The sequence below is a fragment of the Podarcis tiliguerta genome, assembly GCF_965153285.1.
Source record: "Podarcis tiliguerta genome assembly, chromosome: 9".
Lineage (NCBI taxonomy): Eukaryota > Metazoa > Chordata > Lepidosauria > Squamata > Lacertidae > Podarcis > Podarcis tiliguerta.
This window is the reverse complement of record NC_139542.1, coordinates 71,815,148-71,838,400: the sequence shown is the minus strand read 5'-3', so window position 1 is coordinate 71,838,400 and position 23,253 is coordinate 71,815,148. Positions and strand designations below refer to the sequence as shown.

At 42.4% G+C, this 23,253-nt stretch overlaps 1 protein-coding gene across 2 annotated transcripts in view; it reads right to left on the bottom strand.

The window, feature by feature from the left end:
• HTT (huntingtin) overlaps positions 1-23,253 on the bottom strand; it is a 102,533-nt gene that overhangs the window by 13,912 nt on the left and 65,368 nt on the right. For both annotated transcript variants that reach the window (XM_083398926.1, XM_083398925.1), the window contains 14 exons: positions 19,822-19,960; positions 18,344-18,466; positions 15,632-15,842; positions 14,316-14,461; positions 13,305-13,482; positions 12,494-12,589; positions 10,236-10,423; positions 9,710-9,836; positions 8,643-8,743; positions 7,816-7,970; positions 4,938-5,077; positions 4,249-4,331; positions 2,973-3,103; positions 1,386-1,515 (listed from right to left, as the gene is read on the bottom strand). In XM_083398926.1, coding sequence (XP_083255052.1) covers positions 1,386-1,515; positions 2,973-3,103; positions 4,249-4,331; positions 4,938-5,077; positions 7,816-7,970; positions 8,643-8,743; positions 9,710-9,836; positions 10,236-10,423; positions 12,494-12,589; positions 13,305-13,482; positions 14,316-14,461; positions 15,632-15,842; positions 18,344-18,466; positions 19,822-19,960 — 1,948 coding nt within the window. The remainder of the gene's footprint in view (positions 1-1,385; positions 1,516-2,972; positions 3,104-4,248; positions 4,332-4,937; positions 5,078-7,815; positions 7,971-8,642; positions 8,744-9,709; positions 9,837-10,235; positions 10,424-12,493; positions 12,590-13,304; positions 13,483-14,315; positions 14,462-15,631; positions 15,843-18,343; positions 18,467-19,821; positions 19,961-23,253) is intronic.

Genomic DNA, 23,253 nt, shown 5'->3' with positions numbered 1-23,253 from the left:
CTGGACTTTGGAGATAGCTAATTAAGCAGCCTTTTTTCTCCACCAGTAGGAGAGATTCCCTCCCAGTTCAAGATATGTGGCAACTGGGAAATCCATTCTGTTTTTATAACTGTGTGTTATATTGTGGCAAACTGACCTGAGATCTTTGGTTAAAGAAGAGTGCAAGATCCTATGAAGAAATTTTTAAAAATAAAATCCCTACACATCCAGAATACTTACATGCATCTATTTAATTGGTAGCCTTGAGCTGACTTTAAAGAACCATACCCCCCAAAATGGGGAGGAAGGGGAGAAGTGATACATTAAAGTTTGTAACTTGGGATCATATTATAGGGTGGTATCTTTCATCAGGCAGATGAAGCACTTTCATTGCTTGCAATCCTTTGCTGCTTTTCCAACCTCTATCCTTGTTTGGTTTGCTTTTCCCATTCTTTCAAAGGATCATCTGTCACCTTCCTCACCAATAGTAATGGTGTCCAATTTCCATTTTTGTAGAGATGCTTTTTGTGGTCCTTAGATATACAGTGGTACCTTGGTTCTCAAACTTAATCCATTCTGGGAGTCCGTTTGACTCCCGAAACCGTTCGAAAACCAAGGCGTGGCTTCTAATTGGCTGCTTCCTGCACTCAAGCGGAAGCCGCGTCAGATGTTCAGCTTCCGAAAAACATTCACAAACTGGAATGCTTACTTCCGGGTTTGTGGCATACGGGAGCCGATTTGTTCGGAAGCCAAGCCGTTCGAGTACCAAGGTACCACTGTAGTTAACTCAAACCCCATGAGTATATGAGATCAGCCTGCTCAGTGACTGGCTTCAGCTTTGCACTTCTCGAAATGTCCAACAGATCTTGAAATCTCTAATTTTAGGACCTTTGTGCTCAAGATTAGGACTGTTCCAGTAATGAAAATAGATTAGATTGCTGGCCTTAGAGTATATCAATTGTGTAATCAAGTCCCAAGGTCTGTTCAGATTTCATTGCTCTTTAAGAACTGAAGCAGATCATCCCAGGCTTGCTGTCGAACAAACTTTAGAACTCTGCTTAGCACCTGTAATTCATACTAAAGCATTGGAATTTGTAGGCAAATTTAAACAAACAGAAGCATTTATTTATGACAGCCCAAAATAGTGTTAAGATTTGGGAATTGCAATCGTATATACAATATATGGTAGGTTCTCCGGTTAATTTGCACCCCAGTCCAAATGAACCTCATGTTAGTTTCCCTTCAGTTCAGTTCCTCCCGGTTAATTTGCCAACAGATCCTGTTCCAAATCAATTCAACTCACTTTAAGCAAGCCCAGCAAGCTTCTCGCTTTATTCACCAAAATTTCAGAATAATATATTTGTTCAATATGACAATGAAAACACAGAAAACAGTATGATACTTACAGATCGGACAACTTCACTGATGAGGATAACTGGGGTCCTTTTGCCTGGGTTGGAGGGCAGAATCCACTGACTATACAACTCCAACAAGAATTGAGAACAGGAATGTATATCTACACCGGCACGATGTTTCCTATAACCAGATACAAGCACAGTTAATAAGCTACTAAATTGCAGTCATCTTATAATAATCTAAACATGTTCACCAAAGAGTGGTTCTTAGGGAGGAGAAACAGCTTTACCATGAATTTGAAGCACTCATTCAGCTGTTGGAACTAGAGAATGGAGATCTGCCGTCAGGTAAGACAATTTATTTCTGGCTCCAAGTTCCTACTAGCAACAAAGGCAGTGCTTTGATATTTTTGACAAACATGTCATTTAATTGTGTTCTCAAAGAGCACACTTGAAGGCCAACCAGGAAGTCAATTCTGGATGTGGTTAAGACTGATAGGTGCTGTAACTTAGGACTATCCAATCAACCTTTTATTGAACTGTAGCTAGAGTGGGAGCAGGGCAATACATTTTAAATGAACCCATTTTGCCAAAACTTGAGGCAATAACTGAATATTTGTTACAGGCAGTAATGCCTTTTGCAACTACTGAAAGGCAGAGTCTTCTTTAGGATTAGAGTGGATGAGAAAGACTTTTGAGTATAGCTGAAAAGGTTAAATGCAAGAAGAATAAAATAAGCAGCTACCCCCTATTCAGTGCTGAAATGTTTACTGTAAATAGTCTCCCTTAGAAATGAATATTCTCTTTGGTAATTAAGGGAGATGTGACTGTGTAGTGTCTTTTGGTTCTTATGATAATCTATCTATCTATCTACCTATCTATCAAAAACCAATCAGTAGATCCACTGATTAATGAAGGCACAAAAGGATTTTCACTTCTGAATGCAAAACTAACTTCAGATTACAGTGGTGCCTCGCAAGACGAAATTAATTCGTTCTGCGAGTTTTTTCGTCTTGTGAATTTTTCGTCTTGCGAAGCACGGATATGCATTGACGGTTTCCCATAGGAATGCATTGACGGTTTCCCATAGGAATGCATTGACGGTTTCCCATAGGAAATGCATTGACGGTTTCCCATAGGAATGCACTGACGGTTTTAAGAAAAAGGCGCAAGACGTTTTCGTCTTGCAAAGCAAGCCCATAGGGAAATTCGTCTTGCGAAGCAACTCAAAAAACAAAAAACTCTTTCGTCTTGCGAGTTTTTCGTCTTGCGAGGCATTCGTCTTGCGAGGTACCACTGTATTCCAATTACAAACAAATATATCTTACTATATAATAAAATCATACAGACGGCCACAACTGCTCCAGCATGACAGAGCAGCAGGCACACAAGCAAGAATGGGTTGAAGTTCAAAAGAGGTGTTTCAGAGATCAGTTTGCCAAACTGCTCTCTGAAGTGACTCCCACCTGCCTTTAAAAGTGGGTGGGGGTGAGCCATGGGGTGGCAGGCGAGGAGGCAGGTGAGGTGTAAAGGGAGGAGGTGTTGGCCAGGTGTGGGATAATTGGGGCTGGCAGGCAGGTGGGGTTGGCAAATGGAGCAGAGCTGGCAGCCGTGTGCGCGCACAGAAAAATTCAAAACCTGGAATTCATGGGAGAGGATGGTGGCGAGGAAGGGGCAGGCATATCACTCTCATCGTCTTCATCTTCATCCCATTCTTCTTCCCGCAGTGGAGTGATGTTATTTCCTAGCCACACAGAGTGGATAGAGACCTTAAACAAGAGGGGAAAGTAAGTTAAGTGATTCAGTATTTTTACTTCTTAAAATGCCCTCGCACTTTGACATAATGAAAAACCTCAAATTAGTTCCTAGTCTATATACAAATGATGATATCATTACATTTGCATCTGTAGGCAGCGTCTCTCCTAAATACTTAGAATTGTGCCCAGGGACAACTGGAAACCGATAATGGAAGGGTTAATGCAGTATGTTTGCTGGGGGCTCACGTCAGCCTGTACCAGCAAAAGTTTCTGGAGAACTTTCCAAGGCAGCCCCATATATGACAGTAATCAAGCCTGGGTGTGATTAGTAATCTAGCCTAACTGTAACCAGCCCCCTTCTAAGTTAGCATCCCAAACAAAGTTGAAGTAACGTGGTCTGATGCCACTTAGGTTTTTGTTTGTTACTATGGTATGTATTTCTGTGTTTTTATATTGTAAACTGTCCTGTGATCCTCAGATGAAGGGCAGCATAGAAATTTAATAACTAGTAAAACCTGAAAGTTCCTACTATGTATAGAAATGCTATCGTCACCAGTTCCTCAAGCGGAATGATTTCTGCCTTAAAGCAGAATTTTCTACCTACTGGCTCCCACAGAGGAGCACTGACCCTGTTACAACCACAAAATATCTTCCAAATATAGGTTTTACTCGATCTCAACATGTTAAGGCTAAGCCAGTGCAACTTTACAGGATGTTTGCTCTTTGTTCCGCAAATAATCCTGGTGTTTTCCATTATCTTGTTGGATACAATGGTTCCTTAGCCACCAATAGATATCCAGAGGGATGGGGGAGTGAGATTTGTTTCTTGCCCCCAACCAATGCACTTTTCAGGAATGGGGACCACAGGGAGGTAATAATTCCCCCTACCCCCAAAGAATAGGAGACGCATCTGGTATGAAGTTTGCTCCCTAACCTCTACAGAAGATCCAAATAGTGGTCCTGATGGCCAGAGCTATGTCATCAGAGTTAATGAGATCACATGTCTGTTGCTCTGCTACTTGATTCTGTTTTCAATCATAATTTGTCTTCCCCTAAAATAATAATCCTACAATCCCAAGATTGTAATTCAGCAATTCTTGTTACTCTGGAAAGTCAAGAATACAAAGGTTCTCGCTAAATATAGACATGGAACAAACCTGTCCTAGTTTATAGCCCATATTGCCCATTTCACGCTCTGTATTGATCTGTAGTAAAAGCTTTTCATGGCTGATAAGAACACCTAAAATAAAAAGAAAAATATAAAATTCTTTTAGGCAAAGTCCACAATAAGCCTGAAAGTACACATTATCACTGTGGTCAACATATAATGCTGACCCTTTTTGCTACTGATATGCTCAACTTGCGTTCTCTCTGCTGGAGATTCTGCTGATATGCTCCATTTCTCCTATCACTTGGGTTATGTTAAGTAACCTCAGCTGCTTCCTTTGGGTTCAGTGGAATGCCCAGCAGAGTACCTTTATATACTCTCTGGAAGCCACCTGCCTGACCCAAGGTACAGTAAGGCAGGGGTGGGTGCAGGGCTACTGCCGGCCCAAAGGGCGAGCTTAAACAGAGGGAAAGGCTCTTCCACAAGCAATGTCCAATGGGAAAATTCAGGGACAGCCTGCTTCCCTGGAGCCTTGGAAGTTAACATTTGGGTGATGCTGCCTATTTCCTTTTGCCAGTTACTGTGGACAAGAACCAGACTTAGTAAGACGCACCAGTGGTGTTAGAAGAGCCAAGGATAGTTCAAGTCTGAAGAAGACTTGCAAGTAACCTAAGGTTACTTTCTGTTTCTATTTCAAAAACTGTAGAACTTCTGCATAAGCAGCCATTGGATATGTACCTGTAGCAGAAGGAGAAAGAGACGGAACAGGATCCCATGCTTGGTACAAGTGGTGGGTGGCAATGTTGTCTCTTTTGGATGCCATTTCTTGGATTTCTTGTTCTACAATTCCTCTTATGACATTTAGTTTTCTCCCAAACCTGAAGTTCAGGAGAAATAATCACAAATGACTAAAACATCTTCTACAGTCAGGAAATCTTCACTAATAAAAAGACTACTGTATCAGCTTTTATTTTTATAACAGGATTTACTTCTGGGAAAGAGGCATATCAACTAATTTAAAATGCAAATCAACTATTAACAAACCTAGGCTTGATTTGCTTAGAACTAGCCTAATTTAGAGATTTCAAAATTAACCAAATGCTGTGAAAAGAAAATCCTATCATTATACAGATACGGGTATTACGTAAGACAACATGGGAGTTTATTACCCATAAATTCGCTCTTTGCGACTCCTGGAGGGCATTCCTTAACAGTGGGATGGCACTGTCAGGAGCTTGTCCTACACTCGAGTAGGACCCTGGAAGAGACACATGCCAGATTAGCATGTTCCCTCTCTCCTAGCCGATCGTTCGGGAGCTTTCAAAAGCCTTCTTCAGCCTGAACATCACAGCGACCGATGCCAACAGACATCGGCACACTTAGGAATCCGCAGAGTCTGCGTAGTTAGCGTGACAGACCTCAGCAACTCAGCATTTTGGCTAATCTACTTTATTTACATAGAAACACACACGGAGCACTGCAACATGGCTCCCTCCCTCTCTAGCATCAGACAGCAAAGAGGAAAAGGACAAAGGACAATAGTCCCACTTACTGGAACACAGTAACACAAACATCCTGTCTCCGTCACTTCCCACTCTGTGGAGTCAAAACATATACCTTCATGTGAGGGACAACAATCCCATGACTGCAATGATGGAGCAGGAATTCTAACAGGCACCCCTCCTCCAAAAATAAGGTTGACAACATTGCAGAGGGTCACCAACTATGAGAAATACCACACCTGCAAGGACCTTTCCTGGTGTCCCCCCTGAGGCAACCAATTTAACCCATATTTTCTTTATTGATGAAAGGGAATCCTGTGAGGCTTCATACTGTTCTGCAGTGCAGAGCAGTTCCTGGAGTTGGGAAAGTCCATCCCTTCATCTTCAGTTGGTTGGGCAGTCAACTTCTCCCCTCTCTGGGGTATGAGAGAAGAAGTAGGAATGGATTTCCCACTTGCCCCGTGGGCTGCCTTTCTGCATTTTCCTGTCCCTGCAGACATTTTGAATAGGGGTTGGGAGAGATGAGGCTCATCTGTTTGCTTTCTTGTCCCAGAGGGCATTTTGATTTGGAGCTTCACGCCTTCACCATGAGGTGTATCACACACTCATTTAATGCCCATTAGAAGAAGGTGAGTTGCGGTGGGTGTGCATTGCCAGCCTTGCTTGGCTGCAGTACACTTGACTTCCCACTCTGCCCCGTCTCTGCAGTTTGTTTTACTACGTCCAGCTTGCCTGCTTTTCCTTTCCAATGAGGTTTCCCTCCCACTTTCCATCTTGGTAGGAGCAAACTACCAAGTAGTGGTAAGTTGTTGTTTAGTCGTTTAGTCGTGTCCGACTCTTCGTGACACCCTGGACCAGAGCCCGTCAGGCACTCCTGTCTTCCACTGCCTCCCGCAGTTTGGTCAAACTCATGCTGGTAGCTTCGAGAACACTGTCCAACCATCTCGTCCTCTGTCATCCCCTTCTCCTTGTGCCCTCCATCTTTCCCAACATCAGGGTCTTTTCCAGGGAGTCTTCTCTTCTCATGAGGTGGCCAAAGTATTGGAGCCTCAGCTTCACGATCTGTCCTTCCAGTGAGAACTCAGGGCTGATTTCCTTAAGAATTGGATACGTTTGATCTTCTTGCAGTCCATGGGACTCTCAAGAGTCTCCTCCAGCACCATAATTGAAAAGTGGTAAGTAGTGGCAGCCTAAATCCAGCACGTGGCCCCTTCCCTTCTGTTCACTGGGTCTTTCTGCTGACTCAGATCTTTCCCTCTCCCCCTCTTTCTGGCTGCAGTAGGTTTTCTGTCAGTTGGTCACATGCACACAACATAGGGAGGAAAGCTAAACTCCTCGCTTCTCTGGTGCCTTGATTTACACTGTAGGAGGAGGGCTCCCCATCTCTTAGGCTGCTGCTTCTTATTGTTTTGTGTTGGTGGAGGAGGGGGCTGCCAGCTACCCTGCCAATTTATTTGTGACAGCAAAGGGGGGAAATCCCACCTGTTCAGCTGCCTCCGTCCTGCCTGGCCAGTTTTTGTTTCTTTGCTACACTGGAGGAGGAAGGCTCATGTCTTGTGCTGGACCCAGGAGGCCTTTAGGATTCTTGCTTTTCCTGTGTGTAAAAGGGGTGGAGGAGCTGCCATGGCATTCCCCACATTAATTTACCTGGGAGTCAGTGGGTGCTTCCTTGGCATTGTGGGTGAATATATATGCATGCGTTCGCCACCAAGTATTACCCAGGGCAGGTCCAGCTATTTGGAAGGGTGGAGCCATTGCCTTAGGTAGCAGAAGCCCCTGAGGTGGTGCCTCTGCAGGCATCCAGCATATCCCTGCCACCTGTGAAGAAACTACACTGGCACTGATTTCCAGTGAAATTTTGCGAAACTTATGCAAGAGCTAACTAGAGATTGGTGCCAATGCCAGTAGCAGCACTTCCTGTTTTGTCTCAAGTGGTGAAACAGGATGTACCACCCCAGCACTACAGAATGCTGTGTTCTATAGTGTATTGCTGTATTTTGTACATTGGTATGAAAAACTAATTTTTAAAAATTCTGAAACAATTCAAGGAAAGAAAAGTTGGGATAAGCATCACCACAGACAAGCAGCATGAAGAGCACCATCATCAGAAGTACCTTGTGTCCAGAGCTTTTAAAGCTTTGTTTCGAGGTTGCTGCTCCAAGCAGCTAACAGCTGGATTGCCTGCAAGTGGTATTGTCATGGCACTCAACACCAAGGATGTTATGGCTTGAACAGCTAGAACATTTATTTGGGTCCTCTCTGTATCTTCCTGAAAAAATGAACACATGAAGCCAAAGTTATGAGTGTAATTCTACAATAAGTAAAGAAAAACCTGCAAAGAAGCATTGTTTCATACCTAATAAGCTAGGATTACAACTTTCTTTACACCACTGAGTCTAGGGCTTGCCGATCAGAAGGTCGGCGGTTTGAATCACCATGACGGGGTGAGCTCCCGTTGCTCGGTCCCTGCTCCTGCCAACCTAGCAGTTCAAAAGCACATCAAAGTGCAAGTAGATAAATAGGTACCGCTCCGGCGGGAAGGTAAACGGCGTTTCCGTGCGCTGCTCTGGTTCGCCAGAAGCAGCTTAGTCATGCTGGCCACATGACCCGGAAGCTGTACGCAGGCTCCCTCAGCCAGTAAAGTGAGATGAGCACCGCAACCCCAGAGTCGGCCATGACTGGACCTAATGGTCAGGGGTCCCATTACCTTTACCTTTACAACTTTCTTCTTGGCAGAGCTCCAATTTGCAACTAAAGAGCAGAAATGTGTAAAAAACTCTCTTCATAGGACAATTTGTATGTTCTATTCACTTTCCTTTGGGGGCTCTGTCTCCTTTTGTACACAGGCCCATCTGTTCCAGTAGTGTTACCAGAAAATCCCAATCGGCAACAACATGGAGGTGGAATTGACAAAATAAAACCATTCACTGGATTACTTTACCTCTTGCTGGCTTTCCTCTTGGTCCAATACAATTGGCTGGGTTACAAGAACACCAAGAAGAGTAGCCCATGTCTCTTCAAACTGCATGCGGTTTGTCCACCCTGAGGGAAGATCCGAACCACTGATGTTTACCACTTCAAAGGATAGAGAATTACCAAAGTATAGGTTCCACAGCTGCATTTTTATGTTATTAACAAAAGAAGTTTTAGAAATCTCTGAAAACATAGTATGTTTACCTGCCAGGGGTGGGGAAGATACTGATAACTAACAACCTGTAAAGACTCCTTATGACACACAGAGTTTATGTGTAGAATTAACATATAAAACTTGCATTCTGCAACCATAATTGCATATTTTGGCCAGTTCTAGAAATTCTTTCCTTGAAATCATAGTTTTATCCATGTGAGAACCTACAACATTCCCACACCCCAACATTCCATCCACACGTGACTATGGCCTGCTTTCTGCTGTGGAATGCTGGTTTTGTCATTTTATGATTATAAATATGCCCCATTAAAAAAACACCAATGAAAAATGTAAAAATTCTATCTATGCTCACACTCTAATCTGTGCATTCATATTGGAGGCTAAAGATTTTCCCTCTCCCCACCTACATTTTTGTAAGCATGTGGGAATGAACTCTTCTTTCCAAGTGGAAAGTTGGTTTAAATTGCAAAAGTAACTTATTCTGCAGTGTTGCATAATGACAACACAAAATACATATTTATATTTGAAAATGTTCCTTCAGATTCTATGAAGTTTAAGTCTATTTTCGATATGCAGGAAAGGGCATCTCAATTCTGAAAACTGATAAGCCATGTCCTATATTCAGAATCTGACCTAATGAGGTATGCCACATACTGCAGTGTTCAGTGTAGCAGATCAGCAAATCGAAAAGGCCTTTGCCTCCGACTTCAAAATACTAAGGGACCTCAAGGTCACCCACTCACAACCAAGGCTTACTTTGTATTAAACAGTTTAAAATAACGTTACTTCACCATATACAGTGTTTTAAAGTAAAAAGACTAAACCACAACTTATAGATTCAGCTCAGTTTATCTACCTACCCAATGTGTTAATTCGATAGATAAATTCCTTGAATACTTCTCTCTCCTGAAGAAATTCTACTGGTATTTCTGGGAAATTTGTGCCAAAATCACCTGTGGGCTTTGGAGACCAACCCAGTTTCCAGACCTGGACAATATGGAGACATAAAGAAATATAAATATCTTGCCGTTTGGAGCCCTACCTTTCCACAGACATTAAGAACATCAGGTTCTTGTCTTTAAGCTAGCACCCTCTGATTTGTCAACAACCATAGAGGGAGACAGAGAAGACATGTTGACTTCTTTGCATGTGTAAGAAGCTAAGAACCGATGTCCAAAAATGACACTCCCGCTCTTAACCTATGAGAAGGGATTCTCATAAGACCACCACCAAATTTTCAATAGGGGCCTTTAGGCATGAAAACGTGTAATTTACATAATTATATAATTTACTGTGAGAAAAAGATACCTAGTAAAAATCAAGAAAAAACATGACAGTATGATCAGCAATAATTTTCAACATCAACTTTAGCGGTTAAACACATACCAGCGGGGGAACTCTTGCATAGCTGTTTACTATGGGCAGTCTTGACAAGCTGATGATGATGTTCTTAAGAACAGGGGTGAGGAATGCTGAAATATGGCTATTTTTCTTGTGCCCCAAAGCCAAGACAGATTGCAAACATTCCACCAACTCTGCTACTATTTCACAAGTCGTTGCAATATACTCAAATTCTTGAATTGGGAAAGAATACGAAAGTTCAGTACAGAATACTCCAATACATGCAAACATACTAAATTCAAAATTGCTCCAATCTATCCGTAGAACTCTATGGTGTCAGAACAGCTATCTTGACAAAACACATTAACAGGCTTCATCTGGCAAACCATAAAAAATGGTGCATACTGAACAATTATCTAAAAAAACAGGAAGAGCAGTATCAATTAAAACTATTCTGAAGGGCAACGTAGATGTGATGTTAAATGTGTAAATCCATTTAATGTGTCGTTTTCTTACTTTCAAATTAATAGCTGACTGTGGGTGGGTGGGGTAGAAACAGGATCTGGCACTGCAGTGTTTAGTAGACGGAAGGTTTTAGTCAAGGCATTCAGACCAGGCAGTTCTGTGGAAGCCTCGAGCTAGAGCAATTTTAGGAACCAGCATTTTAGGAATACTGGGCCTTCAATAAGATTGTGATTAGCTTCACTCCACAATGAGAAAAGGTGCTTTGGTTAAAGCACCTTGCCTGTTTTAGCAGCCTGCAGATAGCACTGAAATCTCTTCAGGTTGGAGCACTGCTGGCAGAACAGCTGCTCCTGAGCCAGAACTTCTGGGGAAATGGGACACCACTGTAGCCAGATTGGAGGGAAATTCTTCCAATTCTTCCTCCAAGGCAACAGCTCAAAGAGGGAAAATTAGTCCCTGAGATCATAACACATAGGGCAGTATTTTTCAACCACTGTTCCGCGGCACACTAGTGTGCCGCGAGATGTTGCCTGGTGTGCCGTGGGAAAAATTGAAAAATTCGAAAGATTTAAAAAAAAAATTTTAAAATTCAACTTTTCGCCCACTAGGCGGGCGCCGGACTGTGTCCTGGGTATCGGAGGGGTGGGGTTTTTGACCCCACCCTCAGCCAGCAGGGGCGCCGATTGGTGCTCCTCAGGGGGACACCCTCCACTTTTCTGATGTCCGGGCTGTGATTGGTCCAGACTCCAGCCTGGACCTATCACAGTAGGACATCATCTTCCGACTTCCTTCCCGCCCGAGCACAGTGTGCGCAGCAGCGGAGAGAAGAAGACGTCGCGACTCGAGTCACCAGGAGGACCGGAGAAGTTGTCATTTTATTTCTTTTCAGTCTCCACTGAATGCCTTGACTGGGTTAGGGACCCTTATAGCTCAGCATCAGTTGGTGGAAAGGACATGACTTTACAGGAGCAGGAGGAACTAACTGAACTGAGACAAAATCGTGGTTTCAAGCTAAGATTTGCTGATCTACCTTTGGACAGTTTTTGGTTGGATACTGCCAAGGAGTTCCCCCTTCTGGCAAACCGAGCTATTTTGACACTGCTCCCATTTTCCACTACATATCTGTGTGAGATGAGCTTTTCAAGCATGATTGCTATAAAAACTAAATACAGAGAGAGACTGAGAGCTGTTGACGAAGAGCTACGTGTGTGTCTTTCTTCGATTCCAGCCAGAATATCAGCTTTGTGTTCAGCCAAACATGCCCAGGTTGCGCACTGAATAAAGTATTTTAAAAATTTTCATATTTCTGTTTACTTACTATTTCATAATAAAGTAATTACAAAAGGCTTTCTTTGTGTTTATTTCATTCCTATTCAAGAGAATTACTTTATATAGTCAATATAGGCACAGAGTTAATTTTTTTAACATTTTCTAATGGTGGTGTGCCTCGTGATTTTTTTCATGAAACAAGTGTGCCTTTGCCCAAAAAAGGTTGAAAAACACTGACATAGGGAAAGTGGGTTCCTCCACAAATGATGAACACCGTTCGCCCAGAGAAGCCTCACAGGCTCTGCTACTTCGAAAGCTTAAAAAGATACATTAAATGCAGTCACATGTTTAACATTACATCTAATCTTTGCCTTGATAAAGTAGCAACAGAGTATGTATATGAAACAGGCAAATATTTCAACAATAGTAGTAAATGTGGAAATACATATAAGAAATGGTACAAAGATATAAAACATGCTAAAGATTTAAAACAACAAAAGTGAGTAAAAGTTTATACTAGTTAAATTAAAACACTATTATATGCACATTTGAAGCTTGAATCTCCTTACTTTCTCTTTGTGGGTCGACTTCATTCTCGCTTGCAGGTTTTGTAATGTTCTTCTTCCTTTCTGGACTAAGAAGCTGATTTCCAGGTTCAACTGCCACTGTATTAGAGACACACCAAGCATTTCTCAACACTAATCTTTAATTCCCCTGAAGTAGCATTATTGGACAAGTATTTGAATTGCAAGCTGAACAAAAATACTATTAGTTTTGTAAGACAGAATTGCACAAACTGATGACATTTTGTTGAAGCTGTTTGATATCATGGATTTTTGTAGACTGAGAACTTCACTCACTTCCAGGTAAGCAAGCAGGGCCATAAGATGATACACCCACTTGGGATTGTATTTCGTGTTTTTTTATTTTGTGTTTTATGCTGTAAACCACCCTGTGATCTTTGGATGAAAGGCAGTACAGTCATACCTCAGGTTAAGTATGTTTCAGGTTGAGCGCTTTCGGGTTGCGTTCCACGGCAACCCAGAAGTAACGGAACACATTACTTCTGGGTTTCGCTGCTTGCATATGCGCAGACGGTCAAAATGACGTCACATGCATGCGCGGAGGCAGCGAATCGCAACCCGCGCCTGTGCAGACGCGGGTTATGTTCGCTTCAGGATGTGAATGGGGATCCAGAACAGATTCCATTCGTATCCAGAGGTACCGCTGTATGTAAATTTAGTGAATAAAATAAAACAAACAATGCACAGAGCAGGTCCCATGGTTAAACTTGTAAAGATATTAGGACGAAACAAGAATTCTGGGCTGGGCCCCTTTGATTGAAGGAGCTTCCCATACTACTTCCATCAGGCAACTCACCTGCTTCTACGATGAATCTGATACAGTTGATTACAGAGCAGGCATGTGTCACATATGCCACTGATGCCAGCAGGTTCCATAAATTAGGTTGTTGTAATGCCAAACAGCAGCAATCTAACACAGTCTGAAGATCAATACTTAGTGGAATATTCTTATGTATCAAATGCCAAGAAAGTATCTAAGGAATAAAAATAATATGAGATGAGATGGGACCATTGGTACATCACTGTAGGGTGTTTCTCTATGGCTGTTAGGATGCACCCATGTGGGAAGTTTCTCTCCCTACCACAAAAAGAGGAAGGCTTCCTGTTTGCTCCAGTTTCTGTTTCTGGGCAAAGCTCCTGGTTCAAACTTAGCATTATACCCAGAACAAGGGGCCAAAGCAACACAACAAAGAGAGAAAGGTTGGCCCTGGTACCCCAGAGCCAGTGCAGTGACTTCTATGGCGACTGGCAGCCTGCAGATAAGAGTGTGGCCACGGACCCACACAGAAACACCCTTCAGGTGAGTACTGCTGGTTCCTTCTGCCTATCTGAATCCCTGGGGGCTTGGTGCCATTTGGCCACTGCAACTAATTCTGTCCTTCCTGCCACTGAAGTGGTGGGAGATTGTGCAACTTGTGGGTGGCACCTCCAGTGGTAGGTGTAGACAAGTCCCCAGTCAATGCATTCTACATCCACTACAGAATATTTTATTCTTGTAGTAATATGCATATTGTCTCTCCCTCCTAATTAGGAAAACAATAGACATAACCCATTTCAAACTACAGGTAACTGCAAAAGGCTACAGAAAGGTTAATGCCACCCTATTCACTTTCCAAACAGGTGTTGCAGGTGCTCACATCTGTAACATACTTTCAAATGGTTTCCACATATGCCATCTCAACAGAAGTATGGCAGATAAAACTCCCCAAATCAAAAATCACTAGAACCTTAGATTATTTTACAGTAAAGGTTCTGATGACACACACATTGATAAGCAATATTCCGTTTGCTATATTTGTGGCCTTACCTCTAGTAACATTACAACAAACTTCAGAATGTCACTTTCTTTGTCGGGTGGAATGCGAAGAGAGGGTGGCAGTTTTGAAAGTAACACCAGGTGCTGACTTAAAGCACGAGACAAGACCATCGTAGACTGATACATTCCTGGGTCTCCTGCATAGTAAGGACATATCATTAAAAATGTTATCTGCAAACACCAAACTTTAAAACTGAGGGACATAGGGGGGAAATATCTCATGGGTATTTCATAGCATGTGCAGAAATCATCTGGGATGAATGCAGAATACGGGAACAAACATAACCCCCTAATGCTGCCCAATTAACTAGTTGTTACAGGCAGAGAAGCTGTGGCATTCAATAAAAGTTGGCAGCCCTTATATATAATCTTATTTAACTTAATAAATGTTATGCTTAAGATACTTTGCATGTGAATTCTTGCCTTCCTTAATGATGTGTGATTTCTTATTAATTCGGATGCTTCTTCCTCCTTCTCCCATTGAATTTCTCATTTTCCAATTTCAAGCTTGCCTAATGAGAGTTGTAGGCACAGGTCTCCTACAAGAGTTTGTGTCATGAACCTGCATCATGTTTCTCTATTCTTTTTACAGACTAGTGAGATGATGTGTCAAAACGACATGGGTCTCATGCTAGGTATGAGGTCCTCTAGTCTATATGAGGTCCCTCAAAAGGTGGGTCCTTCAAGTCTCACCAACACTACAGCAAATAGACGGCAAATGAGCTTCCAGCAAATAGACGGCAAATGAGCAAATGAGCTAAAAACTATGCTGGAGTTATGTGGGCAACAGAGGCCCCACTCAGAAGCCTCCCACCTGAAAAGATATTCCACTACTTCAGGCAGGGAAACTGGGGTGCCAGAATCAGGCCAACTGGGATAGCTTGTGGCTTTCTTCTGAGGAGGTATGTACTAAGAACACAAAAACAATTCCTTCTCATGGCTCTGCTCAGGAGTACATGAACCAGCATGTAAAGAACGTTTCTGTGAAGTCATGTAAATTCCAGGCAGAAGTGTGGGAATTCATGACACTGGCTCAACAGAAATAGGATCAACTCATCATCCTTTGACCTCACTAAAGATGCAAAATAAATGCTGGTGGTCTCATACTAGTATGGTCTCACTTCCATTTCCTTTCTCCATATAACCTGCTAGGAAAACAGTCCTCAGCTTTCTGCAGGCTGATCTCACATGGCTTATTGATTTGACGGGACAGGAAAAGTTTACTGGGGGTACTTGCTACTGTACAGATTTAGTTGTGAGAATATAGCCAACTGCTTTATAAAAATAATACTCTCTACTTCTATTACCAAAAATATCGCTCAACTTCTTCCAGTATGCTGATGTTTCATTTGGCTGCAATGGCTGAAAAACCTGATGACTGGTGGGAAGCTTTTGCACGATGGCTGTCACATGACTGAGAGTTACCCAACGGGTAGCTTCAAAAAGGCTCTTCTGATTTTTGGAGATTTCATGCATGCCAAGACTTAAACATGGAGCTAGAAGGCTTAGGTTGAAGTCCTGAAAGAACAAACGATGGATAAAAGGTTGACATAAAAAAAAAAAAAACATTTTCACACAGAAAAGAAAAACTAGAAATTCTAACAAGCCTATATGATTTAAAGGGCTAGCCTGGTTATGTAACGATTGTCAGTCAGGTTGGAATTGAAATAAATTGTTGAAAATTTTACATCATCAGGTCCTGTCAAGCTGAGATACAGCAGACAGATGTCTAGGCCTTTTGGCCCAAAGTACATCCACAAAATAGGGAGGCGGGTGGCGCTGTGGGTAAAAGCCTCAGCGCCTAGGGCTTGCCAATCGAAAGGTCGGCGATTCGAATCCCCGCGGCGGGGTGCGCTCCCGTTGTTCGGTCCCAGCGCCTGCCAACCTAGCAGTTCGAAAGCACCCCTGGGTGCAAGTAGATAAATAGGGACCGCTTACTAGCGGGAAGGTAAACGGCGTTTCCGTGTGCGGCTCTGACTCGCCAGAGCAGCGATGTCACGCTGGCCACGTGACCCGGAAGTGTCTCCGGACAGCGCTGGCCCCCGGCCTCTTGAGTGAGATGGGCGCACAACCCTAGAGTCTGTCAAGACTGGCCCGTACAGGCAGGGGTACCTTTACCTTTACATCCACAAAATGGAGGACACCTAGTGCAAGACTAGATTATCACAACACTCTTAAAACAAGAGTAATTATGTTTGATGCAAAAAATTCACAACGGATTTAGATTGTATACGTATAGGCTTGAGCTTAATGCATAACCTTAATGCACCTCATAATAGTGGCAAGCACTTCATCAGAATTTATGCTAAGCCACAATTGTATGAAATGATGTTTTCTGTGTGTGCAGAAGGGAGACACAGCTTCAATGCTCCAAGTGAGTTTGATTTACATACGTAAAAATAAATGGCATATCGAATGAAATCTACAGATGTTTCTATATTTGTAAAATACAAGATATAATTTATTAAAATTCCATTGAGCAAGATGGCAAATGTGTAACCTTTGCTCCTTTTAAACAATTTACTAATTAGCTATTGCTCAGGGCAGCCCATTAGTCACAAAGCTGCCTACTAATAAAGTCACAGTGACTTAATTCCAAGTAAGAACGCCCTTACTTAGCCTTAATAATAATTTTAATGAAGATTTTAAAACGTCCGAAGTTTTTATTTAAACAAGAGAGAAAAAACATGGACATTTGATAAAAGATTTCACGTGTCTGGATTCTAAAAAAGAAGGTAACCATCTATTCCCTGAAGTGAAGGCTTGGCTCCCCAAATTAATTTAGCTTGGATATTTTAAAAATACATATTCTATTATGAAGCTTACACATCAAATCCTTGTTGTGAAGGGGTGTGTAGGAATAGCCTACTGTATTAGGTCAATGGTCATACAGTAACAGAACTGTAGAGGTGGAAGGGACCCAGAGCGTCATGATCTACCGTATTTTTTGCTCTATAACACACACCAGACCATAACACGCACATAGTTTTTAGAGGAGGAAAACAAGAAAAAAAAAAATTCTAAACGAAATAGTGGATATATGGTTTTTGTGGTTCATGCTGTGGCCACAGACATGTGATCTGACAGTGAGTTTGGAGTAGCCCAATGCAAAAATCCTGAGGATCCATGCTTTGTAACCACGGAGGAGGGAAGGAAGGGGAACCATGGATCCTCTGCTCACGACTGCAGCAGATTCCCCCCGCCACCCGCAGGCATTCGCTCCATAACACGCACAGACATTTCCCCTTACTTTCTAGGAGGAAAAAAGTGAGTGTTATGGTGCAAAAAAATACAGTAATCTAGCATCCTGTTCTCACAGTGGCCAACCACCATGAGCCCCAACGTGGTCCTAACAGGCTTGAGAGGCTAGGGGGGCAGTTGCTGCCAGATGAGGAGCAGGAGGATGCAGCTGGAGGGATCTGTTGCCTTCAGGAGCTGGGGAGGCACCCTCACTGGCTGCTTGTCATTCCCTATCCATGCCGCGCAGGGATTCCTAAGCAACGGAGGGAGGGCATCAACTTGCCAAGAGGGGAGGCTGGACTGCAGGAGGAGGAGAAGGAGGAGCCAGAAGGGCTGACCAAAACTAGGCAGCGTATCCATAGCTGGGAACAGTGATATGGAGTGGAAATGATTTTACTACTATGTTTTTCTGCAGAAAATTTCTCACTGTTAGAAATGTGGTGTTTTATAAATGGTATCATAATGGTGTCAAAATGAGCATCTGGGAGGGATACAATACCAGTGAAATCTAAAACAAATAGTTAAATTACTACTGAACAGTTTTCTCAGGGCTTTCTTCCACCCTTAACATCTAACACGAAGTATATTTTATTGAGTTTATTATGTTCTAAAATAGCTGCATTAAAAAAAGATGATATGTGGCATGTTACTTTTGTTTTCAATCATATTTTTATACTTGGAATTGTATTTTTGTTTGGATTATTTTGAAAAAGGAAAGCCGGTTCATAGAAGTATACATTAAATCCCCCTTTATTTTGTAATGAAAGCAAACTAATTACCTTATGTAGCATAAAAGAACTCAGTTCGGGTTGAGGAAGCCGATTCACCAACTCTGCACCTTCGAACAGAGCCGAGGCTGACTTCGTGTAGCATTGTGAACTCACTAGAGAAACATACCAGTCCTTTCAAGAAAAGAGTGTCAATCAACTACACATACTTAAAAACAAAAGAGATAAAACTATCTTGCTTTAAATCAAGCTTCTAAAAAGGACTCAAAAGTTGAAATCACATGCATACTTATGTGCTTGCTACCACCAAGGTTGTATTTACCTAATAATACAATCCTAAATTATTGGTGAGGGGACTGACCCCACCCTCCTCTTTCACACAGCATCCAAGGCTTTTGTGGGATCACCTCAACCATCATGGGTGACCAACAGAAGCCTCAAATGCCAGACTAAGAAGAGAATGACAATTCTGAGCAAGTAGCAGTTCACCAGACATATGGACGCTATCAGAATTTTGTCAGCACAAACAGGGCATGAAGTGCTACAATGCCCTGATAACCCTTTCAAAGTCTGATTCACTTGGTTCTTGTCCTGCGATGCAAAAAGGTCCACTTATGCCAGCAAGAGAGGTCACAAGATGAAAAACTGCTGCGTGAAGCTTCCTTTTGCCCTGACTGAGGTGCTGCCTGCTCCATCAGTTGGCCGGGAGAGTTTTTTCCAAGACAGGAGCTCAGCCTTCCAATGACAGGCTCACAGGTATCTGCACACCACAGTAATGACCACCGGGAATCTGTCCTGGGTGGAATCTAGGGATGCATCTGCCAGAAAAGACACTGCCTTTGACACTTTCAGGAGAGACTTCCAGAGTCTAACCAGGTCTTAGAAGTTCCTCTAACCATATCAGAGTCACCATTTTGTCCTCTTGAGTCCACCCTCCTCCTGCATTCTCTACTACGACTGTATGTCAGCTATTGAGAAGGTGAGAGGTCAATCATTCTATAGCAAAACCCCATCTTTTTCTAGACGGAGACATACTTTTTTAATGCACAGGAATCCACACATTTCTGACTGATTTCTGTAGCTCGAACAAAACCATTTCCCCACAAACAACAAAAGCATCACATTCTTAGCATTTTAAGGTGTGTGTCTGTGTAAACCAAGACATATCTATTTTGTCCTTATTTAGAATACTGTATTTGATTCTAGGCATCCTATTTTGATGAGCACTTGCCAAAAATGATCAATTAAAAATTAATTAGGCCCACTTTTAAGGACAGCATGTCTAAAAGGAACATTTTAACATGCTAAGTGTCTCTGAATACAATTGCTCTATAATATGGAAGCAGGAATCATGAAATTGCTGTGCAAAGCCTTAACGTTTGAACAACACACACAGATTCTTGCTTTTAACCAATCTCTAGCATTCAGAACAGAAAATGTACATCTTTATTAGACTGAAAAGTGTTACCTGTACATTTAAAATAAAATTATAATTACAGTAAATCTACAACAATAATCTACGGCCTTACTTTATCTGGAATTACAGTTTCCAGAGCAGGCTGGCTCTCCCCATCCAGTGGGTGTGAAGTAACCAAAGATGATGGGCTACTTGTTTCTGGTGCTACAGTAAGACGAAACCTATCCAGGAGTGAGTAGAGCCTTTGGTGTCTAGAAAAAAGAAATGCAACCAGATTATGCAGAGTCTAGGAGAGACAAAAACATTCTGGTAACATTTCCAGTGGATAAATGTGAACAATTCCAACAGTACAAGAGATATGGTGCATTTGATACATTAAGCACAACACTTCCATATACGATTTTTAAAAAGCAGAAAGTAATATATTTTAGCAGGCTCTAACCTTCCTCCTAATGAGAGGCAATAGACTCAGTGCGCCCTAGAGTTCTGCTCAAGGCAGCTCAATCTGCAGAAGGAATTGCAGAGGAGAACAGAAAGGCTCTATATCCTTGAGCACTCTTCCTAACTGGTTTTTGAATTACTGTACAAAAATACAACAAAAATATTTTCCAAAAGAGAGAGCTTCGCTGTTACCGGCAGCAACCACCTTAGGTGCATCCAACTGATGCACGATCACCAAAGTGCAGATCCTTTTGGACCCAGAAGAAGGCAGAATGGGGGCAGAATTGGGCACTTATATGTGCTCCACCGATGTGCATGGCTACCTCCTCCCTCTCCAGGGAAAATGGGACAGTTAGAGCTAGGATGGAGGTAGGCAGGTTAATCTGAAGGTTCCCTCACTGGAGGTCAATAACAAGATAAAGAATTCATTAGCATTTGTTGATTGCATGTGCAAGGTAGAAACCCTTATGTGGAAGTCTCTACAAAGGAATTAAACGCAGTACACACCTAAATATAGTAGCATTAAATCATCAAACCCTCCCCTTCATTACATTAGATTATTCTAAAGTAACACTAACCAATTAATGGTTTACACATTTTGACGTGTACAATTAGTCCCTTTTGTTACTACCCTATTTTACACCATCAGCTATGCACAACTGCTTAATCTGCAATTCTCTTTAAAGCTTCTACTGTATAAAATGTTACATTTCCTAAGCCTTGCAAGACTTCCTGATGTCTCCAAATGTTTTCTTATCTGTAACATAGCTTGCTTACCCTCTTCCAATCACGTCAAACATGGCCTTACTTTCTTTCCATCTAACAGTTTCTCTTCAAGACAACTTAACTAAATGATTTAACTATTTTCTTCCCTACACAAGCAGGCAGAAATTGAGGTTGCTGCTTTCCCATGTTTGTTCCGCCTCTTTGTATTGTGCCAGAGATTAAGTTTGGGAAATAAATGTTCTCTTTTCCAATATAAATTTGTGTTGGAATTTATTTTATTTACTTAAAGAGTATTTGTACTCTGCTCATCAATCCCAAAAACTCCCAGAGCAGCTTACAGTCAGACAGTCTTCACCTGCAGGCTGACAACCTAAAAAAAATTACACACAACGAAAAAGGGACAGGGAGGGAAGAGGAAAATAAAAAACCAGGCACCAATTTCTAACACTTGTTCCTATGCTGACCATCTAGTACGGTTCAGGGGCAGGAGGTCGCTGACAGAGATGGGCCTCCAATAAAGGTGGAGAAATGAGCCTTCTGTTCCTGCCTCTTTTGCTGAGGCCCCAGATGGAGTGGCTGCCCTCAGATGACCCTTGAAGGAGAGGTCTTACAGGGTTGGCCTACGCAGCAGAGACAATAGAGTGAGCCCTGCTTCCCAGCTCTCCTACTGCTGGAATGGCTGCCCCCAGATGACATTGGAGAGGAGAGGAGGTCTGATGGAGCCTCCTTGGTTTTTTACTTCATTATGCTAGCTAGACAGTTCAGCCTTTGTTTACGAAACACACTTAACCTCTTCCAACTGTAAGAACAATTCTATTTTTGTAATTATTACATTTATATACCCACTTGCTCCAAACTTCTTGAAAAGGCAGTTTGTATTTCATAAAAGGGACGCGGGTGGCGCTGTGGGTTAAACCCCTGAGCCTAGGGCTTGCCAATCAGAAGGCCGGCGGTTCGAATCCCCACGACGGGGTGAGCTCCCGTTGCTCAGTCCCAGCTCCTGCCAACCTAGCAGTTCGAAAGCACGTCAAAGTGCAAGTAGATAACTAGACACCACTCCGGCAGGAAGGTAAATGGCGTTTCCATGCACTGCTCTGGTTCTCTAGAAGCGGCTTAGTCATGCTGGCCACATGACCCGGAAGCTGTACGCCGGCTCCCTCAGCCAATATAGCGAGATGAGTGCCGCAACCCCAGAGTCGGCCACGACTGGACCTAATGGTCAGGGGTCCCTTTACCTATTTCATAAAAGGCTTACAATCTAAGAGGCAAGATACAAAAGAAAAAGGAGCTAGGAGAGGATAGGTCAATAGGCAAATTTGGACACTCTTTTGAATTATTACAAAATTAAAAAGGGGAATAATCAGTGCTTGGTGAGCAGCAATATGATAGTTGGCTCCAACCAACCCAATGGAGTGTGTCTCAACATCTCACTTCTCCCACTGGTGCAATCCAATGGTATGGATTCTGATAAAGGGAGCTGTGTCTAAGTGGAGGAGCCAAATATGAGGCTGTTCTAGTTCTACTGGCTACAAAAAATAGCAGGGGGCTACCAAGATTAACAGTATAAGACACAATTAAAAACCATTCTGTAGTATGTAAGCAATCCATAGCTAAAATCTAAATAGTTCGGAGTTGAGGAGTTGATACTGAAGAAATGGGATCAGGATAAAATCGTATGTTAAATGAACATTATAGAAGAAACTGTGGGGGCTCTGGACTTTTCCATCCCCACTTGGGCAGGCAATGCTCGTTGGGGTAGTCCTAAGGGTAATCAAGAGAGTTCCATCTTCTGGACTTGGAAACGAGTTCAGTTATCCCATTTCTAGACCCTCCAAGTATCCCTATTTTCCAGGGATGTCCCTGATTTAGAGAAGCCATCCTGTTTTCTGATTTGATCCTGGAATGTCCCACTTTTCCTTAGGATGTCCCTTTTTTCATTGGAGAAATGTTGATGGGTATGGAGTTATCCGACCTCTGAACCATCTGAAGGCAATCCTGTACAGGGAGGTTTTTTTTTAAAGCTTAATGTTTTATTATGTTTTTTATGTATGTTGGAAGCTGCCCAGATTGGCTGGGGCAACCCAGTAAAGATGCATGGGGTATAAATGGTAAAATTACCATTATAGAATTGGAGGTCCTTATTTTCATCAGAGAAATGTTGGAGGGTATGCACTCCACAGATGGCATACACAATATTACAGCCATTTTAATAACTGGAACAATTCAAAGATGACAGGGACAAGGAACCATGTCCCCCTGTTGGTTGGGGTGGGGGACAAAAAGTTGGTTTAAGCAAAGCTTGGGGGGAGAACTACTATGATTTTCTCTCACAGGAAGTTGTTTAATGCAATTACTCCTTGTTGGCGGGGGTGGGGTG